Genomic DNA, 20,371 nt, shown 5'->3' on the forward strand with positions numbered 1-20,371 from the left:
AGGTCAGCCAGTCCAAAACACTTCTGTACAAAGGTCCACCAATTAGAAATTAATTTACCTTTGCAAACTCAGCTTTTGAAACACAAATGCTCTCTACCCAGGCAGTCTGCTTATTCAGGAACTTCTGGTTTCTCCAGGGAGTCGTTTTAGGAAAAACAAGGCATTTGGGGGAAATGTGGGCAACCTGCAGGGGTCTCTTATTAGCATTTCAATAAATTGAGTGAGACCAGGGAGACGGGCTTCAGTTACAGGAAAAAGGACATAAAAACGTGTGTGTGAGACCTACACGTTATATTGGTCAAATCCAACTGATTTAGAGAGACCTTTTAGTTTTTAATCCAGGATTTCTCCCTGGGACATTAAGTAAAATTAATATCCTGCTTTAAGAAGACGTGGCTCCAAGTCTCATTTGCTTATCAGTTCAATATTAACAGTCAGCCTGGAGTCAGGTGTGTTAAAAAAAAAAAAATCGTGCACCAATAAATTTAATCATTTAAAAAAATCGTGCACCAATAAATTTAATTATTAAAAAAAAAATCGTGCACCTCCTTAGCGTTACCAGTGCGACTGCAGTGTTATCTTTGGCCAACAGAGTGAAAGCTCAATAAGCATATTTCCTCATCAAGGCAGTAAAAGAGTTCTTCAAAAACTCAGCTGTGTCACTAACAGCTCCAAAGAAGCCTGGACTCAGAAAGTGACAAGTGCCAGATGTTCCCGGTTTTCTTTTGCAGCTTTCTGGTCTCCTCGCAAACAGGGATCGCTAGAGTTAAAATCAAGCAGCAGACCGGGAGATCCTTTTCAAGAGGACCCTTCTGAAGGGTCATCACGTCTTCCTTGGGCAGAGGCAGCGTCTACACCTGGGTAACTGGCCTAGGCGTCCGCGTCGCGCTGCGCCGGGCACTGTGTGGACGCGCTAACGGCCCGGGGTCCCCGCCCTTCCAGCCGCTCTCGCAGGCGCCGCGTCCCGCCACGGCCGCGGCTCTGTCCCCGTCCTCCGTCCCCGGCTCCCGCGGGCCCCGGATACGCGCCGGCGTGCGACGCCTCCAGGCCCCGGGGCCCCTAGGCCCCCTCGCGGCGGGGGCGGGGACGGACAGGGGCCCCGGCTCGGCCCGCGCCCGGCGCCTCACCTGCCCCGGAGCGCGGCGCCCTTCGCGGAGAGCCGACCCGAGCGACCGAGCGGAAATCCTGGCCGGCCGCGGCTGGGGCGGCCGCCCCCCGGGAGGCCGCCCCCGAGGGCGCCCCCTGGAGGCGGGACGCGGTACCCCGCCCGCCTGCGAGGGCCGCGCGCACACCTGAGCACGCGCCGGAGCCCCGAGGGCGCACACCTGGGGCTTCTCTGCTGATGCGTGCGCTCTAGGGAGGCCCCCCTGGGCGTCCAGGGTCAGCCTCGAGTCCATGTTGGACCCAGACGTGCCTGGAGACACACACGCACACACACACACGAGTCCACGTTGGACCCAGACCCACTTGAGGACACACACACACAGCCTTGAGTCCATGTTGGACCCAGATCCATCTGGACACACACACACACACACTCACACACACACTCACACACACACAGAAATGAGCCTGTAGGACAGACGGGCAAGGCCTCACTCCAGCAGCCATACTTCACTCGGCACTGATACCTTACTGGATACAGATAATCATGTAACCTTGATACTGCCACTGTTTACCAGTTCTCCATTTTCACTTAAAACTGTGGTTGGAGAAGTGCGTGCTTAGCCGCTTCAGTCATGCCTGACTCTCTGCGACCCTATGTTCCGTAGCCCACCAGGCTCCTCCGTCCATGGGATTCTCCAGGCAAGGAGACTGGAGTGGGTTGCCATGCCCTCCTCCAGGGGATCATGACTTACCCTCTCTTCCCTGGACCCCAGGACTAAATTTGAGCCCCAGAAATGAGAAAAGTGAAGACTAGAAGCTGCAGGAGAAGTTTATTTTTTTCCTAGACTTTGTTCATTCTGGGTTTAAGCAATGCTTCTTTGGAGACCTGGGTGAAAAGAATGGCACAGAGATAGAGGGGGCCACTTCTGCCCCCATCCCAAAGACAAACGCATAAGTACTAGGTGTTGGACTAGAAATAATCCGCCTTACTTATTTTCTGTCTTTCCACTCTCTCATGTATGGGGTTGGACTCATGTGGTTTTTACAATCTGGTTTCTACCCAAACATTTCCAATAATGCTGATGTGGTTGTGTTTTGAACAGATGTGCAATTCGTAAAGAAATCTAAACGATCAGATTCATAAGTCTTACCTTTCACAGAGTTCTTTCTTGTGTGGGGAAGTTCATAATTAAATTTAAATTTATATTAATATAAAAAAGCCTCATTTAATGTATATTTTAACATACCATTTTTGAAGAGTAGCTATAATCTTCTTAATTTTTTTTTCCCAAAAGGAAGAGTGGTTCCATTTTTATTTATTTATTTTTTGAAGGAGGAAGGTCATGTCAGCAAAAGAATGTGTGAGGGAAATAAATGAATAAATAATTCCCCTGATAAAGGAAGATTAAAGATGGTAAGGAGTTGAGTGTTAAATTGCATTTATTGCCAGATAAGCCTGGGAGAGTCTGATCCAATATGGATTAGGCTCTGTGGGATGAGATATTCAGTTTAACTGTCAAAAAATAACCCACAGAAAAATAATTTATAATAGTAATTTTCAAAACATGGTCCCAGATGGGCACCATGAGCAGCACCTGGAAATTTAGAAATATAAACTCAAAGCCCACACCCCAAGCCTTCTGAATAACCAACTCTGGGGATGATACCCAGTGAAATGAAATGCACTTAAACAAGTGACTTTTTTTTCTTCATAATGATCATTTATTTTTTCCCTAGTTTTATTAAGATATAATTGTCTCACAGCATTATAAAAGTTTAAGGTAACTTGCATAATGATTAAATCCGCATAATGTTTTGACTTATAGACATCATGAAATGATTATCACAAGTTTAGTGAACATCCATCATCTTCAGTTCAGCTCAGTTGCTCAGTCGTGTCTGACTCTTTGCAACCCCATGGACTGCAGCATGCCAGGCCTTCCTGTCCATCACCAACTTCCGGAGCCCACTCAAACTCATGTCCATCAAGTCAGTGATGCCATCCAATCATCTTATCCTCTGTCGTCCCCTTCTACTCCTGCCTTCAATCTTTCCCAGCATCAGGGTCTTTTCCAGTGAGTCAGTTCTTCGCATCATGTGCATCATCGACAAAAAAATGGATCAAATTTGTGGTTACAGCAGGACAGGTGGGGGAATTAGATGAAGGTACTACAAACTTCAAGTTGTAAGATGAATAAGTACTAGGGGTGTGACGTACAAGATAATAAATATAATTAATACTCCTGTAGGAAAGTATTGGAGTTTCAGCTTCAGCATCAGTCCTTCCAATGAACACCCAGGACTGATCTCCTTTAGGATGGACTGGTTGGATCTCCTTGCAGTCCAAGGGACTCTCAAGAGTCTTCTCCAACACCACAGTTCAAAAGCATCAATTCTTCAGCTTTTTTATAGTCCAACTCTCACATCCATACATGACAACTGGAAAAGCATACCTTTGACTAGATGGACCTTTGCTGGCAAAGTAATGTCTCTGCTTTTTAACATGCTGTCTAGGTTGGTCATAACTTTTCTTCCAAGGAGTTTAAGCGTCTTTTAATTTCATGGCTGCAGTCACCATCTGCAGTGATTTTGGAACCCAAAAAAATAAAGTCTGTCACTATTTCCACTATTTCCCCAACTATTTGCCATGAAGTGATAGGACCAGATGCAATGATCTTAGTTTTCTGAATGTTGAATTTTAAGCCAGCTTTTTCACTCTCCTCTTTCACTTTCATCATCTTTCACTTTCCATCATCTTATATAAATATAAAATAAAAAATTTAAAGAAATAGAAAAGAATTTTGGTGTGATGAGAACTCTTAGGATATACTTGTCTTAGTAACTTTCCTACAGGAGTATTAATTATATTTATTATCTTGTACGTCACACCCCTAGTACTTATTCATCTTACAACTTGAAGTTTGTAGTACCTTCATCTAATTCCCCCACCTGTCCTGCTGTAACCACAAATTTGATCCATTTTTTTGTCGAGTTTTTATGTTTCTTTGTTTTTGAAGTGTAACTGACCTACAATACTACGTTAGAAAAACTACAACATTATGTTAGAAAAATCAGTTTCTCAAGGAAACTCAGACAAGTCTTGGCTTCAGTTTTGGGTTGGTGGGTTACACCAGAGCCCTTAGCAAGCCAACTGCTCTAGTGGGTTTAATAACTGGAGTGGACTCACGGAGGCTGTCAGTTGCCTGCAAATGGTATAGCTGAGTCCTTGGCTGGAAATGATTCAGCCCACTGTCAGCTGTTTTTCTGTTCATTCTGATCTGACGCTCTGCCATCCACAGTCTCCCATACCCTCCACGCTCAGGGTCAAGAAGCTGGCCAACTGTTACGCCCCAGGTTCAAAGCTCAACAAACGCTTTATCAACTCAAAGGATTTAAACTGTCAAATTGTCTCTTACTAAAATTATCCACTTTTGTCATTTTGTTTTCTAAGTACCAGCAGGTAATTGCCAAACTCTGTGGTCCAGACTTTGGTGTTAGAGGCTAATATATATTTGACTGAATGCAGTTTGTATTATGCAAAAGAGGCCCACCTCATTTCCTTCTGACCCCTCCCACACATCTCCAGCATTGCAAGTACCACACAGTAGATGGGAAAATATATTCTTCATCTCTTGAAAAGATAATTATAATGTGAAATAAGCAACAGAACCTGGGTGCTATATACAGAGCTTGAAGTCTAACTGAGTAACACTATAAAATCAACTGAAATGCTATCAAATCATTCTAGTAAATTATTACAAATAATCGTCCTTGACCCTCAATATCCTGCAACCTAAATCCAGGCCACTACTTGTTTTGTAAACTAAGAGTGAGTTCTACACACCCATGGAGCCCTGAGATGACTCACCGAACAAAGACGCAGTCAGGAGGTTTGGGGGAGGGAGAGGTTAGGAGGAATTTAAAGGTAATAGTGTTTTCACAGGCTGAAGGCAAAACCGGGCTGTGTGCCAAGGGTCAACATTAGGTCTGTGTTGTGGCCCAGGCACAGGTTGGAAAAGAATTTCCAGACATGAGGCAGAATAGAGCTTATCAGAGTGGGAGATGCAGTTAGAACAGCGGGCCGGCTCAAAGTCGAGCCAAACACTTTTGCAGGCTAGTAGCCAGTTTCTACAGCCTCAAGACAGAAAATCCCTACTGGAATGGGGGCATTAGGTATTAGGTTAGGATGCTATAGGGTGGATAATAGGGTGGGTATTTTACCTAATATGGGATCAAGTAACTGGCTGGTTTGATCAGAGGCTCATGGCAACAGTTGCTATGGGGCTTGGTCAGTTTCAGAGATTTTCATCCTGTGACCTGGGTACAGGGCTGCACAGTCTGGGCAGCAGAACCAACTCTGGGTCAGGGTCCTATGAACTTGGAGACCAAAAGTTATAAGAGATGTGAACGACTGTGTCCAAAAGCACTTTCAATGAGGTTCTGCACATGGGTTGGAAACTGAGGGTGCTTGTTCATGTGGAAATGACTTGGACCATCCAAGTAGAGTGTGATGTTTCATTCTTCCTAATGATTTAAAACAGCAACATTTCTGATAGTCAGTGCTTTTCCAGGAGGTTTCTCCATATGTAATAAAGCAGCAGTCACCCTTAGAAGTGGGTTCCTTGACACATTACAACTCAGCATTTCTATGGGAAAAATGTGATTTTCTCTTCACTTCCCACTGCCTTCATCTGTGCTATGTCAACCTGATGAATGGCAGAGCAGAAATGTACTTTTTCAGTCTAAGGGACTTTTTAACCGTATCCGAATATATCAGGAATAGAAAGCTTCAAAATATTTTATTTCCACAAAAGTGTTGGAATTTCAAACATTCTTATATTACACAACAGATTTTTATGAGGATTTATATAAGCACCCAGGTCACTTTTATAACTTTTTATAGTGGACTTCTATATAAGAGTTAGGTTTTATATTTTAAAGGTTATGCATCTATGAATATTTGAAGAACACTAGTTTAGTCCAACCCTTTCATTTCATGGAAGAAAAACTAATAACAAAAGCAACCAGCAGCAGCAGCAGCAGCAGCATTATTTTTATTAGAAGCAACTGAGGCATGCAGTAATTAAATGACTCATTTCAGCGGCCTGGTAACTAATGGCCGAATTGGAAGGGTTCATGTCTGATTGAATTGTTGAAGCTTAAAAAGATGACTTATACCAGTGAAGGGCTGTAGGGTAGATCTCACACTTCTGGTCTCTGTTCTTTCCACCGTACCACCTTGTTTGCTGAGGTCTGCAGATTCCTAGACCAGTACTATAAAAGCTGTCATCCCTACACGTGATCAGAAAGTTCTAGAAATGAGCAGTTTTGAAAATTTTTGAGACAAGTCTCAAGCCTATTCATCAAAGTTAATGCTGTTGAAATTAACTGCTGAAACAAAACATTTTAAAGTAGTTTTTAAGTTTATTTTTGATGTGGACCACTTTAAAATTCTTTATTGACTTTGTTTCGATATTGCTTTTGTTTGTTTGGCCACGAGGCATGTGGACTCTTAGTTCCCTGACCAGGGAAGGTGAAGTCTTAACCACTGGACTGACTGCCAGGGAAGTCCCCGAAACTAGTTTTAAATGATAGGTAAAACTGAATTTAAATCTACAGGGAACACATTTTCTCAAACACTTATCACCAGTCGGAAGCAGAAAGCTTTATTGGCCTCGGAAAAATGCCACATATTTAAAAACAAAATGATTACAAATGCAGGACACTCAAGATGGTTTTGATAAACTGGGTAACAGGTTTTAAGAACTCATAGAACTAATCAGACTTAGAACACAGGTGATAAGACTATAAACCTGAGATTGTTTCTGGGTAACTTAAGGTCTCAAGGATAAAAACCTCAAGTGAGAGTTAGCTCTCCTTAAATTATTTATTGAATATTATTATGTGCCAAGCATGGGTCCAGGGCTTTACATGTGTTTACTCATTTTAAACTTTCCAATAAGTCTGTGAAAAAGGGAGTATTATCCACCATTTTAAGGGCTTCTCTGGTGGCTCATTTGGTAAAGAATCCACCTGCAATGCTGGAGACGCGGGTTCGATCCCTGGGTCAGGGAAGATCCCCTGGAAAAGGAAATGGCAAACCACTCTAGTATTCTTGCCTGGGAAATCCCATGGACAGGGAAGCCTGGAGGGTTATAGTCCATGGGGTCACAAAAGAGTTGGATACGACTTAGTGACTAAACCACCACCATCCACCATTTTATAGATGAGGTTCTGAGTTACTTGCTGGATTGGATTTCTAAGGTGGCCAGGAATTGCCACAAACTGGGTGCCTTGAAGGTGGCTTCTTTACCAAACAAGCCACCTGGGAAGTCTTTAAATTGGTGGATGATGCTACCTTTTTCACAGACTTATTGGAAAGTTTGGCACATAATAATATTCAAGATCAAACCTGGGTGTTCCCCATTGCACCAGATTCTTTACTGTCTGAGCCAGCAGGGATGCCCCAGAAGTGAAAGTGAAAGTCACTCAGTCGTGTCTGACTCTTTGAGACCCCATGGGATATACAGTCCATGGGATTCTCCAGGCCAGAATACTGGAGTGGGTAGCCATTCCCTTCTCCAGCAGATCTTTCCAACCCAGGGATAGAACTGGGGCTCCCTCAGTGGATTTTTCACCAGCTGAGCCACCACAGAAGTCTCTAAATAACAGAAATTTGGGACTTAACTGGTGGTCCAGTAGCTAAGACTCAGCGCTCCCAATGTAGGGGGCCTGGGTTCGATCCTTGGTCAGGGAACTAGATCCCACATGCCGTTAAGACCCAGTGCAGCCAAATAAGTAAACAAATACAAATAAATATTTAACTAACAGAAATGTTGTTCTGGAGGCCAGGAGTCTGAAGTCCAGGTGTGGGTGGGGCCATATTCCTCTGCAGGCTCCAGTGGGAGGCTCCATCCTTGTCTCTTCCAGCTCTGGTGACTCTTGGCCTTCCTTGGCTTCACTCCAGTCTCTGCCTCCATCCTAGGAGGATGCCTTCTTTGCTCTATGTATCTTCTCTTCCTTTTAAAAGATAACAACCATTGGATTCAGGGCCCACCCTAAATCCAGGATGATTTCCTCTCAAGACCCTTCACTAATTTTATCTGTAAGACCTGATTTCCAAATACAGTCACCTTCTGAAATTGTGGGTGGATATGAATTTTAGTGGAGGACACTAGTCGACACTCCCTACACTTGCCTAAGGTCTGTGAGGTACCAACTTGGGTGTAAGGCAGATTTTCCTTTCACATTCAAGTATTATGCCCCCAAAGGCCAACTATTTCTAGATGATCACTGAGAGAGCCACACAGCATAGTTTCCTGAAGACTTAAAAGCTTGCTTCAGGAGAGCCTGCATTGCACACCCCGTTGTTCAGCCAACAATCCGAGCTTCCTGAGTTCTTTTCACTCAGCATCACTCTGGAGCATCACCCCCCAGCCTCTCCCCCACCTTTTGGGCAGAGCAATTTAGCGACTACTTTCTGTTACCCAACTCTCCCACATGGTATCTCTTTACCACCAAGGCACCTTATCACAGCTATATTAAGAACTCATCCATGGCTCTCTTGAAGAAAGATGAATCTGTGATGTCACACATGTTCCTTTATTTAGAAAGAAAAGTTATTTAAAATGATGCTGCAATTTACAAAGGACAGCCCCAAAGAGGCCCCTGCAAGGGGGGGCTGGTAACAATGCTCAGTCCCTGATGTCTACACCAGCAAGCCCAACCTGCACACACAGCAAGGGTTGAAGTAACCTGGATTGTAAGCTCCACAGGGCAGGAATCACCTGTGAGCATTCATCATATCCTCAGCAGCAAACACACTGCCAGTGCACAGTCTGTGCTCAAGAAGATATCTTGAAAAAGAGAATAGCATAGATGTAGTACGAGGGATCCTTGTGATGGGACTCTTGTGTATCTTGACTGTTGTTCAGTTGCTCAGTTGTGTCTGACTCTGAAGCCCCACGGACCGTAGCACACCAGACTTCCGTGTCATGCACTTTCTCTCGGAGCGTGCTCAAACTCATGTCCATTGAGTCAGTGATGCCAATCCAACCATCTCATCCTCTGTCATCCCCTTCTCCTCCCACCTTCAACCTTTCCCAGCCTCAGGGTCTTTTCCAATGAGTCAGCTCTTCATATCAGGTAGCCAAAGTATTGGAGCTTCAGCTTCAGCATCGGTCCTTTCAGTGAATATTCAGGATTGATTTCCTTTAGGATGGACTGGCTTGATCTCCTTGCAATCCAGGGGTCTCTAATTGACTGCAGTGACCTCACAAATCTACCTGTGATAAAATCACACAGCTCTCCCCTCCACTAAAAAGTTTTCCACTGATCTTTCATCTAATGATTTTATTAACTGCTGATCTTTTCTGCAATCAATTAATTCACTGGGGACGGAAAAAAAAAAAAGAATGGTTTTCTAATTGCCATTCTTTCAACATTTATTAGCTTCAATTAGTCAAGAGAGAAAAATAATTTTCCCCCACCAGCTATGGCTATTTGGTAACCATGCAATCATGACAGACAGATCAAACCTGTCTGCTGAGAAATCTATACCTTCCTCCAAGTCTAGTCTATCATTTAAGGCAAGTACTGAGTCAAGCACCTCATTACTGGGAGGGAGGTCTTATTATGCCCACATTACAGATGGGAAACTGGAGTTGAAGCAAATGCTAAATGACTTGCCTGTGGCATCAAAGCCCTAGAGCCAAGAACGAAGTATAGTTTTTTTCACCTCAAAGTCCAATAGGTGTGAATATGAACATACATGTCCAATGCTTTACTCTGGGGCTTTGTCTATTCTGTGATATTTAAGCTCATTCATCTTAAATAAAATGGAAAGACCACACTTCAGAAATATGATAGAATCAGAAACCCAAAGAGCCCTGTGAATGCATAGTGGGCTACATCTACATGGTGCAGGTCCTAAGAAATAAATGTAACACTGCATTTAATGGGGAAGAGATGTACAGAGAAATAAAAAATAGCCCCAAACTATCTTCCAGGGTTTCGTGACGTTTACTATCAGGGAGGTGAAGAAGAATTATTCGGACTCTCAGATTTCCCAAACTGGCAACGATCCCTATGCTTGTTCTCATACCGCCCGCACTCCCAACTGAATCCCAAACCATGATTGAGCAATAAAAACACAAGTTTAAGAAAAATACCAAAAACGAGGGGGAACCGGGAGACAGATCTCCACTTCAGTCTTGTTAGAAGGGAAATCTAAGAAATAAAGAAGGTGGCTGCCTTAAGAAGGAAAGGAGGAGGAAGAAGAGAGGAACAGCATGGCCCACTTCCAAAATCTGCCGCGATAAAAGGCTCCATGAAATGTCAATCAGGCGAATGACTGTTTTCTCTGGGCAGATGGCAGCTATGATGGAAATCCTGAGATGGAGCAGTGACAGCTAGGGGGGTTCATGCTACAGGCAGGGTGTCTTGATTTGACACAAGTTTTAGTATCAGTACAAAAGAAAAAAAAAATCACGAATAGGCTCTTATAAGAAATGTTTTTCCTTTACTCTCAAAAGACAAGCACTGTTTTAAAGAAAGAAATTAAAAAAAAAATCAACAAGCATATAGTACATCTATTATCTCCCAAGCTAAGCACTATAGGAACATAATGAACAATAAGGCAGCTCCTGCTCTTAAGAGCTCTATAAACTGTTATTGTTGTTTTGGGACCATTTCTGAAAGGTTTGAAACAGCATTTTCTCTTCTGAGGATCTCAAAATCTCGTAGGTTACGATTTACAACTCTATGCTGGTCTGCCGTGGACCCCACTCCTCACAAGCGAGTGTTAGACAGTCAAATTCATCTCAATGTGATATCTACTCAGCCTGTTGGTTGAACCTGGATGACTCTATTAAGCAGTGCCTAAAACCAAATAGTGGAGGAGGAAATGGCAACCCACACCAGTATTCTTGCCGGGGAAAGCCCATGGATAGAGGAGCCTGGTGGGTTACAGTCCATGGGGTCGAAAAAGAGTTGTACACAACTTAGTGACTAAACAACAACAAAACCCAAATAGAAGCCAAATTCTAGAAAGAATGAATTGGTCACTTTGATTTCAGTTTAAGGAAAGAAGACAAAGAGTCAAATATTGGGTCGCCCAAAATGTTTTGGGCGCCCAAAATGCCCATAACATCTTAAGGAAAAACCCAAACAAACATTTGGCCAACCAAGCAACTTGAAAAATCATCTATTAAGGAGGCAATATGACACTTTTATACTGGTTTGTGTAATAATTTCACTGCATAAGAAATTACATAGATCGCATAAATCATTAGGTCAACAGCAAATATAGAAGAATAAAACAAAATGAATATGATTATTCTGACCCAATAAAACAGGATAAATAATCCAATTCTTAAAAATATCACAAACTTCTCAAATGTGGTTCCTTTTGAGAGGAAGTTTACCTCTTGCATTTTTTGGAGCAGCATTTGAAACAGCATTTTCTCTTCTGAGGATCTCAAAATCTATGGTTCTATGAAGCTAAATGGAAAACTGCTTTCCAGCTAAACATATAAAAACGCAACTTACATAGATGTGTAGCCCTCTTAATACTGGATATAACAAAAATAAAGACATCAGGCTGCCTGTTTTTGTCTAAAGCATAGCTTCAATTTTCTATTAAGAGTGACAGTTTATGTGGAACACTACACAATTTTGCATGCTACCAATAGCACAAGTTGAAGAATCCAAAAAATATTGTAGGAGTGAATTTCTTCCTATGGAAAAAGTGTAAATATACCAGATGTTAAAATTTCCACTCTTCATTCAATTATTTGCCCTGTTCAAAACATAAAAATACAAATAAATATTTCCTTACAAATGAAGTACATAGCATATTGTTTGGAAAAAAATGAAAAAGCCAAAAATCTTAATTTACTCATCATTAAATAAAAATTCTAATATACAGACACACAAGATATTTACATAAAGTATAGGAGTCAGTATGTCACTTTCTGTTCACAGTTGATGTTTAATAGTATGAGTATCTATGCAACACGACTCATTCCAAATGCAGGTTTAATTCTGCTGTAAGTCGCTCAAGATAATTTTTTTCTCTTTTTCTTTTTAATTAAAAAAGACTTTACCCTTGGAATTTCAGAAGTTATGTTTGAGTTGTCTGAAAAAATACAATTTCGATGCAAAAACCACATCAAGCATTCAAGAGTAAATTGCTGGTGCTATAATCTTTTTGCATGTTTTGTTTTCACAGGAAAAAAAAACAATAAAGGACATGTAGGACTTTAAATGGTTAAACGCAAGCACGAGATATGGACAATCTGCCTCATGCACACACACACACACACAAACTCAGAAAATGAAGGAAAAAGGATCAGACGTTTTTCTTTTGCATTTGTTCCAGCTTTCTTCTTAGAAGACCATAATTTTCCCTAGTTCCCGATGCTGTTGGGTCAAGCCGCAGAGAGATCTCGTAGTGTTTTTTGGCCAAGTCTAGATGGCCCCAACGATGATACAGCACAGCTGAAACAGCAAGAGATCAATTTCATTGGAAAGGCTTCTGAATAACTTGTGGTAGTCCCAACCACTTGCACAAAGAAATATAACAGAACCTCTCTGAGCAGTTTTCCAAAACCATTGTTTAAAACAATGCTGTTCGTACTGCCAACTTTATTTATTGTAATCGTGCTCCTTGGTGATTGTCCATTTAACCATTCCCAGTTACTCCCGGGGTTCTGAACCATCTCCCTACAGCAACATCGTTACATAAAGAAGTAAAAGAAGAGTTCCCTAAGTTTGGTGATGCTGCCCTGAAATTTCCTGGAAGCCAGGCTGGATAGGGCTGGGCTGCCACGCTGCTTAGCACAAAGCCACCACGTAGAAGACCAGCTGTTCGGGTTTTTGTTTTTTGTTTTTAATAATTTTTGGCTGTGCTGGGTCCTCCCAGCTTCGAGGGTTTTCCTCTAGTTGCAGTGAGCGGGGGCTACTCTTCGTTGCAGAGCATGGGCTCTAGGGCACATGGGCTCAGTAGTCAAGGGCACATGGGCTTAGCTGCTCTGCAGCATGTGGGATCTTCCAGGACCAGGGATCAAGCCCCTGTCTCCAGCATTGGCAGGTGGATTCTTTACCACTGAACCACCAGGGAAGCCCCAAGACCAGCTGTTTAATAAAGATTCCCTTACACCTTTTGGCAACATCATAGCTTGTCTGTTGCCAGCTGGAATTCAGGGCTCTCACATCAAGATCTGACCATAAAGTGATAGTAAAATAAATCTACGTATTAGAATAGTAAGCCTCTGATGATAACAACAATTTTCTAAGTAAAATGAACTTTCGATGTGAGCAGTACAGAAACCACTGATGCTTCATCACTTTCTTGCAAGGAGAAGCTACAGAATCTATAGGGAAGAGATTTGGTAGAAAAAATATTCACATGACTGAGCCTTCTAAACATCAACAAGCCTTGTTCTAAAAATCTGCATTACTGGGACTTCCCTGGTGGCCCAGTGGTTAAGGATCTGCCCTGCAGTGCAGCCATGTGCCTCGGGGAAACCAAGCCTGCATGCTACCTCTAGAGAGAAACAACTCAGACTCGAGGCAGCCAAAGAAGCTTTTCTAAAAATCTGAATTACTGAGATATAAAAACAGAAGAAAGGAATTCTAGGGAATATATCACTGTAAATGCATTCTTAGCCAAGACAGAGAACATAGGAATTCAAGGAAGACCAGGTTAGGAGGAAGGTTCACTACAGAAAAGCACACACAGGTCAGACTGCAAACTTCCCAAGTACTTCTCAGTTCACTAAGGCCAACACAGGCTAGATTTGAAAAACAACTCTCCCAAGTGATTTTACAAAAATGTATCTATTTCACTAAGTGAAAGCCACTCAGTCGTGTCCAACTCTTTGCGACCCTGTGGATTGTAAAGTCCATGGAATTCTCCAGGCCAGAATACTGGAGTGGGTAGCCTTTCCCTTCTCCAGGGGATCTTCCCAAGCCAGGGATGGAACCCAGGTCTCCAGCATTGCAGGTGGATTCTTTACCAGCTGAGCCACCAGGGAAGCCCATTTCACTAAGAGTATATAGAATTTCGGTATGATTCAAATTGAAATTTTTCCTTACCCAAATTGCCATGGTAACTTGCCGTATTTGGATGAGCCTTAATTGCTCTGAGGAACAAAGCTTCGGACTCCTAGAAGATGAAATACATACAAGATAAGGTACTGCACGAAATGCCAAGGTTTCACGCACAGTTTTATCGCCTATGGTTTTCAAACTTTGAATGCGCTCTTTGTTCCACCAAATCCTCCTTCCAACACTGAGGAGGCCCAGTGGGGCCACACCGTGTTGAAGAAAGGCTGGGAACAGTGATCCACCGCAGGGTGTGATGGAGCAAAGCTGACAGCAGGAGTCAGGACAGCGGCCAAAAAGAGGACGGATATGCTAAGGACTCTGCCACCTGCCTCCCGGAAGTGGCGGGGATCCTGCCACATCGAGCAAGCAGCTAGTTCAGGGTGCAGGGGAGGATGAACATAGGTCAAAGGGAAAGCGCTGGGCTCTGAGAACACCTGTGGAAGGGTCACTTCCAGTCAGCATCGGTGAACTCATTTCCAGGATTCTCCAGGTTAGGAGGTGGGGTCTGTGTGACCTTCCCGAAGAACCCACAACCCCCTGGGGAACCCAGAAGCAGCCTAGTCAGTTGGAGAAAATGAGCAGAGAGAATGGGGCAGAAACAGCCACAACTGGGTCCCCTCTGCACAGGCAGACTTGCAAAAAATAAACACGATACTCCTTGAAAGGTTATCAGTCAGCAAGATCTAGAAATTAAAAAATGTATATTGAAGCTATGAAACTCCCTGAGTATTCAACTCAAAAAGGATAGAAATGCATGAATTATCTTACTGCGGTGTTGTTATAGAAAATTATACTGATAATGCTATCTCATCAGCTGAAGAGACGTAAATAACATGGGACAAATGGGAATTAATCAGTACTTCTAGGCCTAGTGTGATCAAAATCACATACAGCCCCTGATTCAGGAGAGAAGTACTTCTCTCATGAAAGGACTAAGACGCTGCTTCTAAAAGTATGTTTTCTGTAACATCTGTGTTAGGAGGCCAGGATGCTGGTTGAAAATGCCCATTTGCTGACCTCACCCAACTGAGCCATGGGGAAGAATAAGCATTTGTGTTTTCACAGGCTCTCTTGGTGGTTCTGACGCACAGAATTAAAATCTGAGATCAGTGCCATTGGGAACGGAGTCCCCCTGAGTACACAGGGAGTTAAGTGCCTTGTGATTCAGGGTCTACTGGCCTATCCTGGGAGCCCCGTCACACAGCTGAACCAGTTTTCATTGGTCAGAAACTTCTAGGGCTTTGCAGGTGATCTGTAACTTCCTGCAGGTGAGGAGAAACCTGGAAGCAGGAAGAACCAATCCTATCCCGCCTTGGACCACTCTTCTTTCTGTGCAAAGACCACCAGCCCCACTGCCAGGACAGCATCACAGCTCTGTGCCGGGGAGGGGGCTGGGGAGTCCGCTAGGGCTCCGTGGGCTTCTCCTCCCCTCCCACGTCTGAGCAACAGTGATGATGACCAGAAAGCATGTGGAGCTGGGCCACAGATTCATCTCTCGGGCAGCTTCTCCAGGATGCAGGCTGACCAAGCCACACTGGTATGCGGCTAGCACGGCTCGGGCCCTGTTCTCAACTTAACCGGGCAGAAGTTACACTTATGGTTCCTGTCAGGTGCTGGCACTCAGCGCGAGAAATCACAGCCTGGGGGCCACGCACCTTGTATTTCTGGGACTTCCCCAGCACGTTTGCCAAGGAGAACATCAGAGAGTGGTCGTTAGGTATTAATTCCAGTGCCTCTCTGCCAACAGCTTCAGCTTGGGCTAAATTACCTATGAGTGAAAAATGGAAAACTTAAAAAACACGTTTGTGCTGTAGTAGTGTTTTAGTCTAATTAACAAGGCTTTTGTGCATTATGTACAGTCATGAGTAAACTACGTAATAAAACAAATGTGGAACGTGTCACACACACACACACACGCAACATAACACACACACACACACATGACCTAACAGCTGCAAAGCCATGGCAGTCCAGCACAATTTTGATATAATATACTAACAGCTTTGGATTAAATTCTGTCACAGCATGTAAAATCTAATTTTAATTTCCCCCCAGATACCAGGTCTACCCAAATAGGAGAAAACACGCCTGCAGAATATCCCAGCAACCCTTTAATAACTGAATATTTATAGTACTGAAGTTCACGTTCTACATTTCCTTTAGAAACAAGTGCATTTCTCCCTCCACACTGTACAGATGGCTGACTAGCTTTAAATTCTGCCAAATGAAAACTATCATTTCTTATGGGATGGTTAGATTTTTTAAACTGGGGAACAGAGAAACTTCCAACTGATCCAGTCTCCCACATGCTAAGAAAACCAGATCATCAAGTTTGTTATCACTGTATCAAAAATAGGGATCTCTGAGGGTAGGTTTGAGGGCATCTCATTTGGGTACCATTCATGACCTTTGGAGCATGGACTCAGAACCATCTGTTTCGTAAGCCTGGAAGCCATCCTTATTTATTTCTGGGAACCTCCAGCATCCTGCTGCTGCTGCTAAGTCACTTCAGTCGTGTCCGACTCTGTGCGACCCCATAGACGGCAGCCCACCAGGCTCCCCTGTCCCTGGGATTCTCCAGGCAAGAACACCGGAGTGGGTTGCCATTTCCTTCTCCAATGCATGAAAGTGAAAAGTGAAAGTGAAGTCGCTCAGTCATGTCGGACTCTGTGAGACCCCATGGACTACAGCCTACCAGGCTCCCCCGTCCATGGGATTCTCCAGGCAAGACTACTGGAGTGGGGTGCCACTGCCTTCTCCCTCCAGCATCCTAGATGATGCCAATTATCACATGACAGGCTTAAGATGAAATGAGATGTTAGCGCACACTGGCCCCATTACTCAACACCACCTCTAAGCAAAGGGTCACTTTCCCAAACATTCATATTCCAGTATGTCAAAGGAAACTCCATATTCCAGATTTCATATTTGCCATGCAATATATTGAACCCTAGTTTCATTAAAAAAAAAAAAACTAACATACTATTAAAAAAAAATCAGCTCTATTCCTCAATTATCCAGTGGTGCAGCACTGGGGACTGACTGGATCGCTACCCCGCACCTGTGTTATCGAGGAGTATGATCATGTTATTCCAGGCCAGGCTGTGCTCTGGCTTCAGCATGGTAGCGTTCCTCCACGCGTTCAGTGCATCCACGTGACGATTTAGATCTGCGTACTGAAAAGAAAGCATGGACTCCTGGCAATCAATCAATATTCCAATTCTCTTTTGCTTTCTCTTTCCAAGATCTAACTAACCCAAAAAAACCAAACTTGTATGTATCAAGCTTCCAAATTTTCATATCAACTCATTTAATTCTCCAAAAAATCTCAGGGATGAAGAGAACTATTCCCATTTCACAGATGAAGTAAACTGAGGCACACAAAGAGGAGGTAACTTGCCCAAAGTTCCACATCTAGAAATGGGAGAGCAGGGAATGGGACCAGGTGGTTTAGCTCCTCAGCCTACAACCTTTTAACTACAACCCATAACTTAGTGATTCTAGGTGTTAAATTATGTTGCATACCACTGAAAAGAGGTAAGGGAAAAAATGAAATCATTAGTATTTTTCTAGAAAGATTTCATATAGTCTAGGTATTATTTAAGTTATTATTTTAAATGGCAAACAAAACATTTAATGTGATTAAGCTCTATGTGTCAAGCTCACCTTGTGAAGAATGGTCTTCCTGACTCTATCTAAGCTTCCTATGAAACTGTGAGTGTATCAGACATACTTTATGAAGTCACTGGAAAAGTCTTAAGCAAGAACATAAACCCTTTTGTCAATCTGGAGCCTGTTTGCCTCCCTCAGGAAGGAGAGAATAATGTACTGCTGTCTTTTGAGAGAGAATGTTAACATTGATAATAGAATACAAAATGGTTAGTTCTCAATTTACATAGTTAGTAAAAGCATACAGAGGGAGAAAGTGATGGGAGTTTGTAGCAGGTGACCCTCTGGCCCTCTCTGAAAGTGAAAGTCACTCAGTCGTGTCTGACTCTTTGCAACCCCGTGGACTATGCAGTCCACAGAAGTCTCCAGGCCAGAACACTGGAGTGGGTAGGCATTGCCTTCTCCAGGGCATCTTCCCACCCCAGGGCTCGAACCCAGATCTCCCACATTGCAGGCAGATTCTTTACCTAGCCCTCTCTAATTCAGTTCAAATGCACATCTCAACTGAAAGAACATGGTTCCTTTAACTCCACAACCAAGTGCACGTGATGACAATTTTATCAGAATTTAAGGCTATTTCCTTATTTACTATCAGGTCTGTCTTTTCCTTAGACAACAGAAACTGTGACTTGCCCTGTGACCCACACAGTAAATAGGTGACATATTATGCCAGAAAAAGAAATGTTGAGTGAATTACGGAAATATCTGTGAATATCCATTTCCTAGAGATGTTGAAATTTCCCATGAGACTCAGGAACTCTAGTTAAAGTACTTTAGCCCTTAAAGGAGGAAATATGTAAAGTTAAAAAACTTTTAATAATTTAGGTTGCCTAATTATATCAACATTTAATTTCCTCTTTATATTTGATATTTCACTGATTTCTCAGCCAATTCTCTCCAGCAAGTAAGACGCATTTGAGTTACATGGACAAGACTCATAGGGATTTTCCAGGCAAGAGTACTGGAGTAGGTTGCCATTTTCTTCTCCAGGGGATCCTTTTGACCCAGGGATCAAATCCAGGTCTCTTGCATTGTAGGCAGACACTTTACTGTCTGAGCTACCAGGGAAGTCAATTATATCAACATTTAATTTCCTCTTTGTATTTGATATTCCATTGATTTCTCGGCCAATTCTCTCCAGCAAGTAACATGCATTTGAGTTACATGGACAAGACTCATAGTGACATTCATTCTAAAGCACCCAGGAAAACCAGCATAACTTCGTTACATGAACATTCTTTACGTATTTTATTATTTATTACTATCTATTAAAGAATAACACCAGACTGAACCAGATAACATTTACTCTTATTTTGCCTTGAACTGGCTCAGACAGTAGAAAATCTGCCTGTAATGCAGGAGACCCAGCTTTGATCCCTGGGTCAGGAAGATCCCCTGGAGAAGGGAATGGCAACCCACTCTAGTATTCTTGTGTCAAAAATCCCGTGGACAGAGGAGCCTGGTGGGCTCACAAAGAGTGGACACGACTGAGCGACTAACACTTTTACACACTTGCCTTTTATAGCAGCTATACAAAGTGAACAAGCACTTTAAGTGAAACAGAGAAAAATGGTGATTTCACAAGAACTACTCACCCAGAAAGTAAACAGATAAATAAGCACATTATTTTCCTAATACTTCTATGCTTAGCTTTCTATGCTCTGCAAACTACATTTCCCAGGGTGCCTTGCTACTTGGCTCCTCCCAGTTAAGTCTCTGCCAATAGGAGTCACGAGTGATGATCAGATGGTTGGACAAGGAGTAGCCCTGCCCCCCATTCTCGCTTTCTCCTTCCTTATTATCCTTGGCAGCGTCTCTACAGTGGTCATGTCCCCTCCTCCACAGTCCCAGGGCTGGACTGTGGTTGTTCTATCATCATCTCAGTCTTCAGTTCAGTTCAGTTGCTCAGTCGTGCCCAACTCTTTGCAACCCCATGGACTGCAGCAAGCCAGGTCTCCCTGTCCATCACCAACACCTGGAGTTTACTCAAACTTATGTCCACTGAGTTGGTGATGCCATCCAACCATCTCATCCTCTGTCATCCCTTTCTCCTCCTGCCTTCAATCTTTCCCAGCATCAAGGTCTTTTCCAATGAGTCAGCTCTTCGCCTCAGGTGGGCAAAGTATTGGAGCTTCAGCTTCAGCATCAGTCCTTCCAACGAACATTCAGGACTGATTTCCTTTAGGATGGACTGGTTGGATCTCCTTGCAGTCCAAGGGACTCTCAAGAGCCTTCTCCAACACCACAGTTCAAAAGCATCAATTTTTCAGTGCTCAGCTTTCTTTATAGTCCAACTCTCACATCTCACATCTCAGTCTTCAGGTGATGGTAATTCCTGAGATGTGTTGCCTTCCATGAGTTCTTAAATTCTGGGGGCACCACCTCATCCTGTTTGTCCCCCTAACCCCAACATAGTTTCCTTTTACTCCCTGAGTTAATATCATCTTTCCACAAGTGTTTTTCCAACAGCTGTATAACCCGTTCC

General features: G+C 43.2%; 2 protein-coding genes across 8 annotated transcripts in view; both read right to left on the reverse strand.

Annotated features, from left to right (window-relative positions):
- The window catches only part of GGACT (gamma-glutamylamine cyclotransferase), a 47,844-nt gene extending 46,629 nt beyond the window's left edge, over positions 1-1,215 (reverse strand). For 3 of the 6 annotated variants that reach the window (XM_061133806.1, XM_061133805.1, XM_061133807.1), the window contains exon 1: positions 59-990. The gene's annotated coding sequence lies outside the window, so the exon portion shown is untranslated. Of the gene's footprint in view, positions 1-58; positions 991-1,127 lie in introns of those variants that run through there. The other 3 variants (XM_061133804.1, XM_061133810.1, XM_061133803.1) reach the window with 3 other exon arrangements.
- A 7,459-nt stretch (positions 1,216-8,674) lies between these two features.
- Positions 8,675-20,371, reverse strand: part of TMTC4 (transmembrane O-mannosyltransferase targeting cadherins 4) — a 58,335-nt gene continuing 46,638 nt past the window's right edge. Inside the window, exons 15-18 of one of the 2 annotated variants that reach the window (XM_061133019.1) lie at positions 17,279-17,393; positions 15,873-15,985; positions 14,206-14,275; positions 8,675-12,606 (exon numbers count right to left, since the gene is read on the reverse strand). In XM_061133019.1, the coding sequence (XP_060989002.1) occupies positions 12,458-12,606; positions 14,206-14,275; positions 15,873-15,985; positions 17,279-17,393 (447 nt within the window). In that variant the 3' untranslated portion in view covers positions 8,675-12,457. Of the gene's footprint in view, positions 12,607-14,205; positions 14,276-15,872; positions 15,986-17,278; positions 17,394-20,371 lie in introns of those variants that run through there. The other variant, XR_009691217.1, reaches the window with a different exon arrangement.

The sequence above is a fragment of the Dama dama genome, chromosome 30 (genome assembly GCF_033118175.1).
Source record: "Dama dama isolate Ldn47 chromosome 30, ASM3311817v1, whole genome shotgun sequence".
NCBI classification, from domain to species: Eukaryota; Metazoa; Chordata; class Mammalia; order Artiodactyla; family Cervidae; genus Dama; species Dama dama.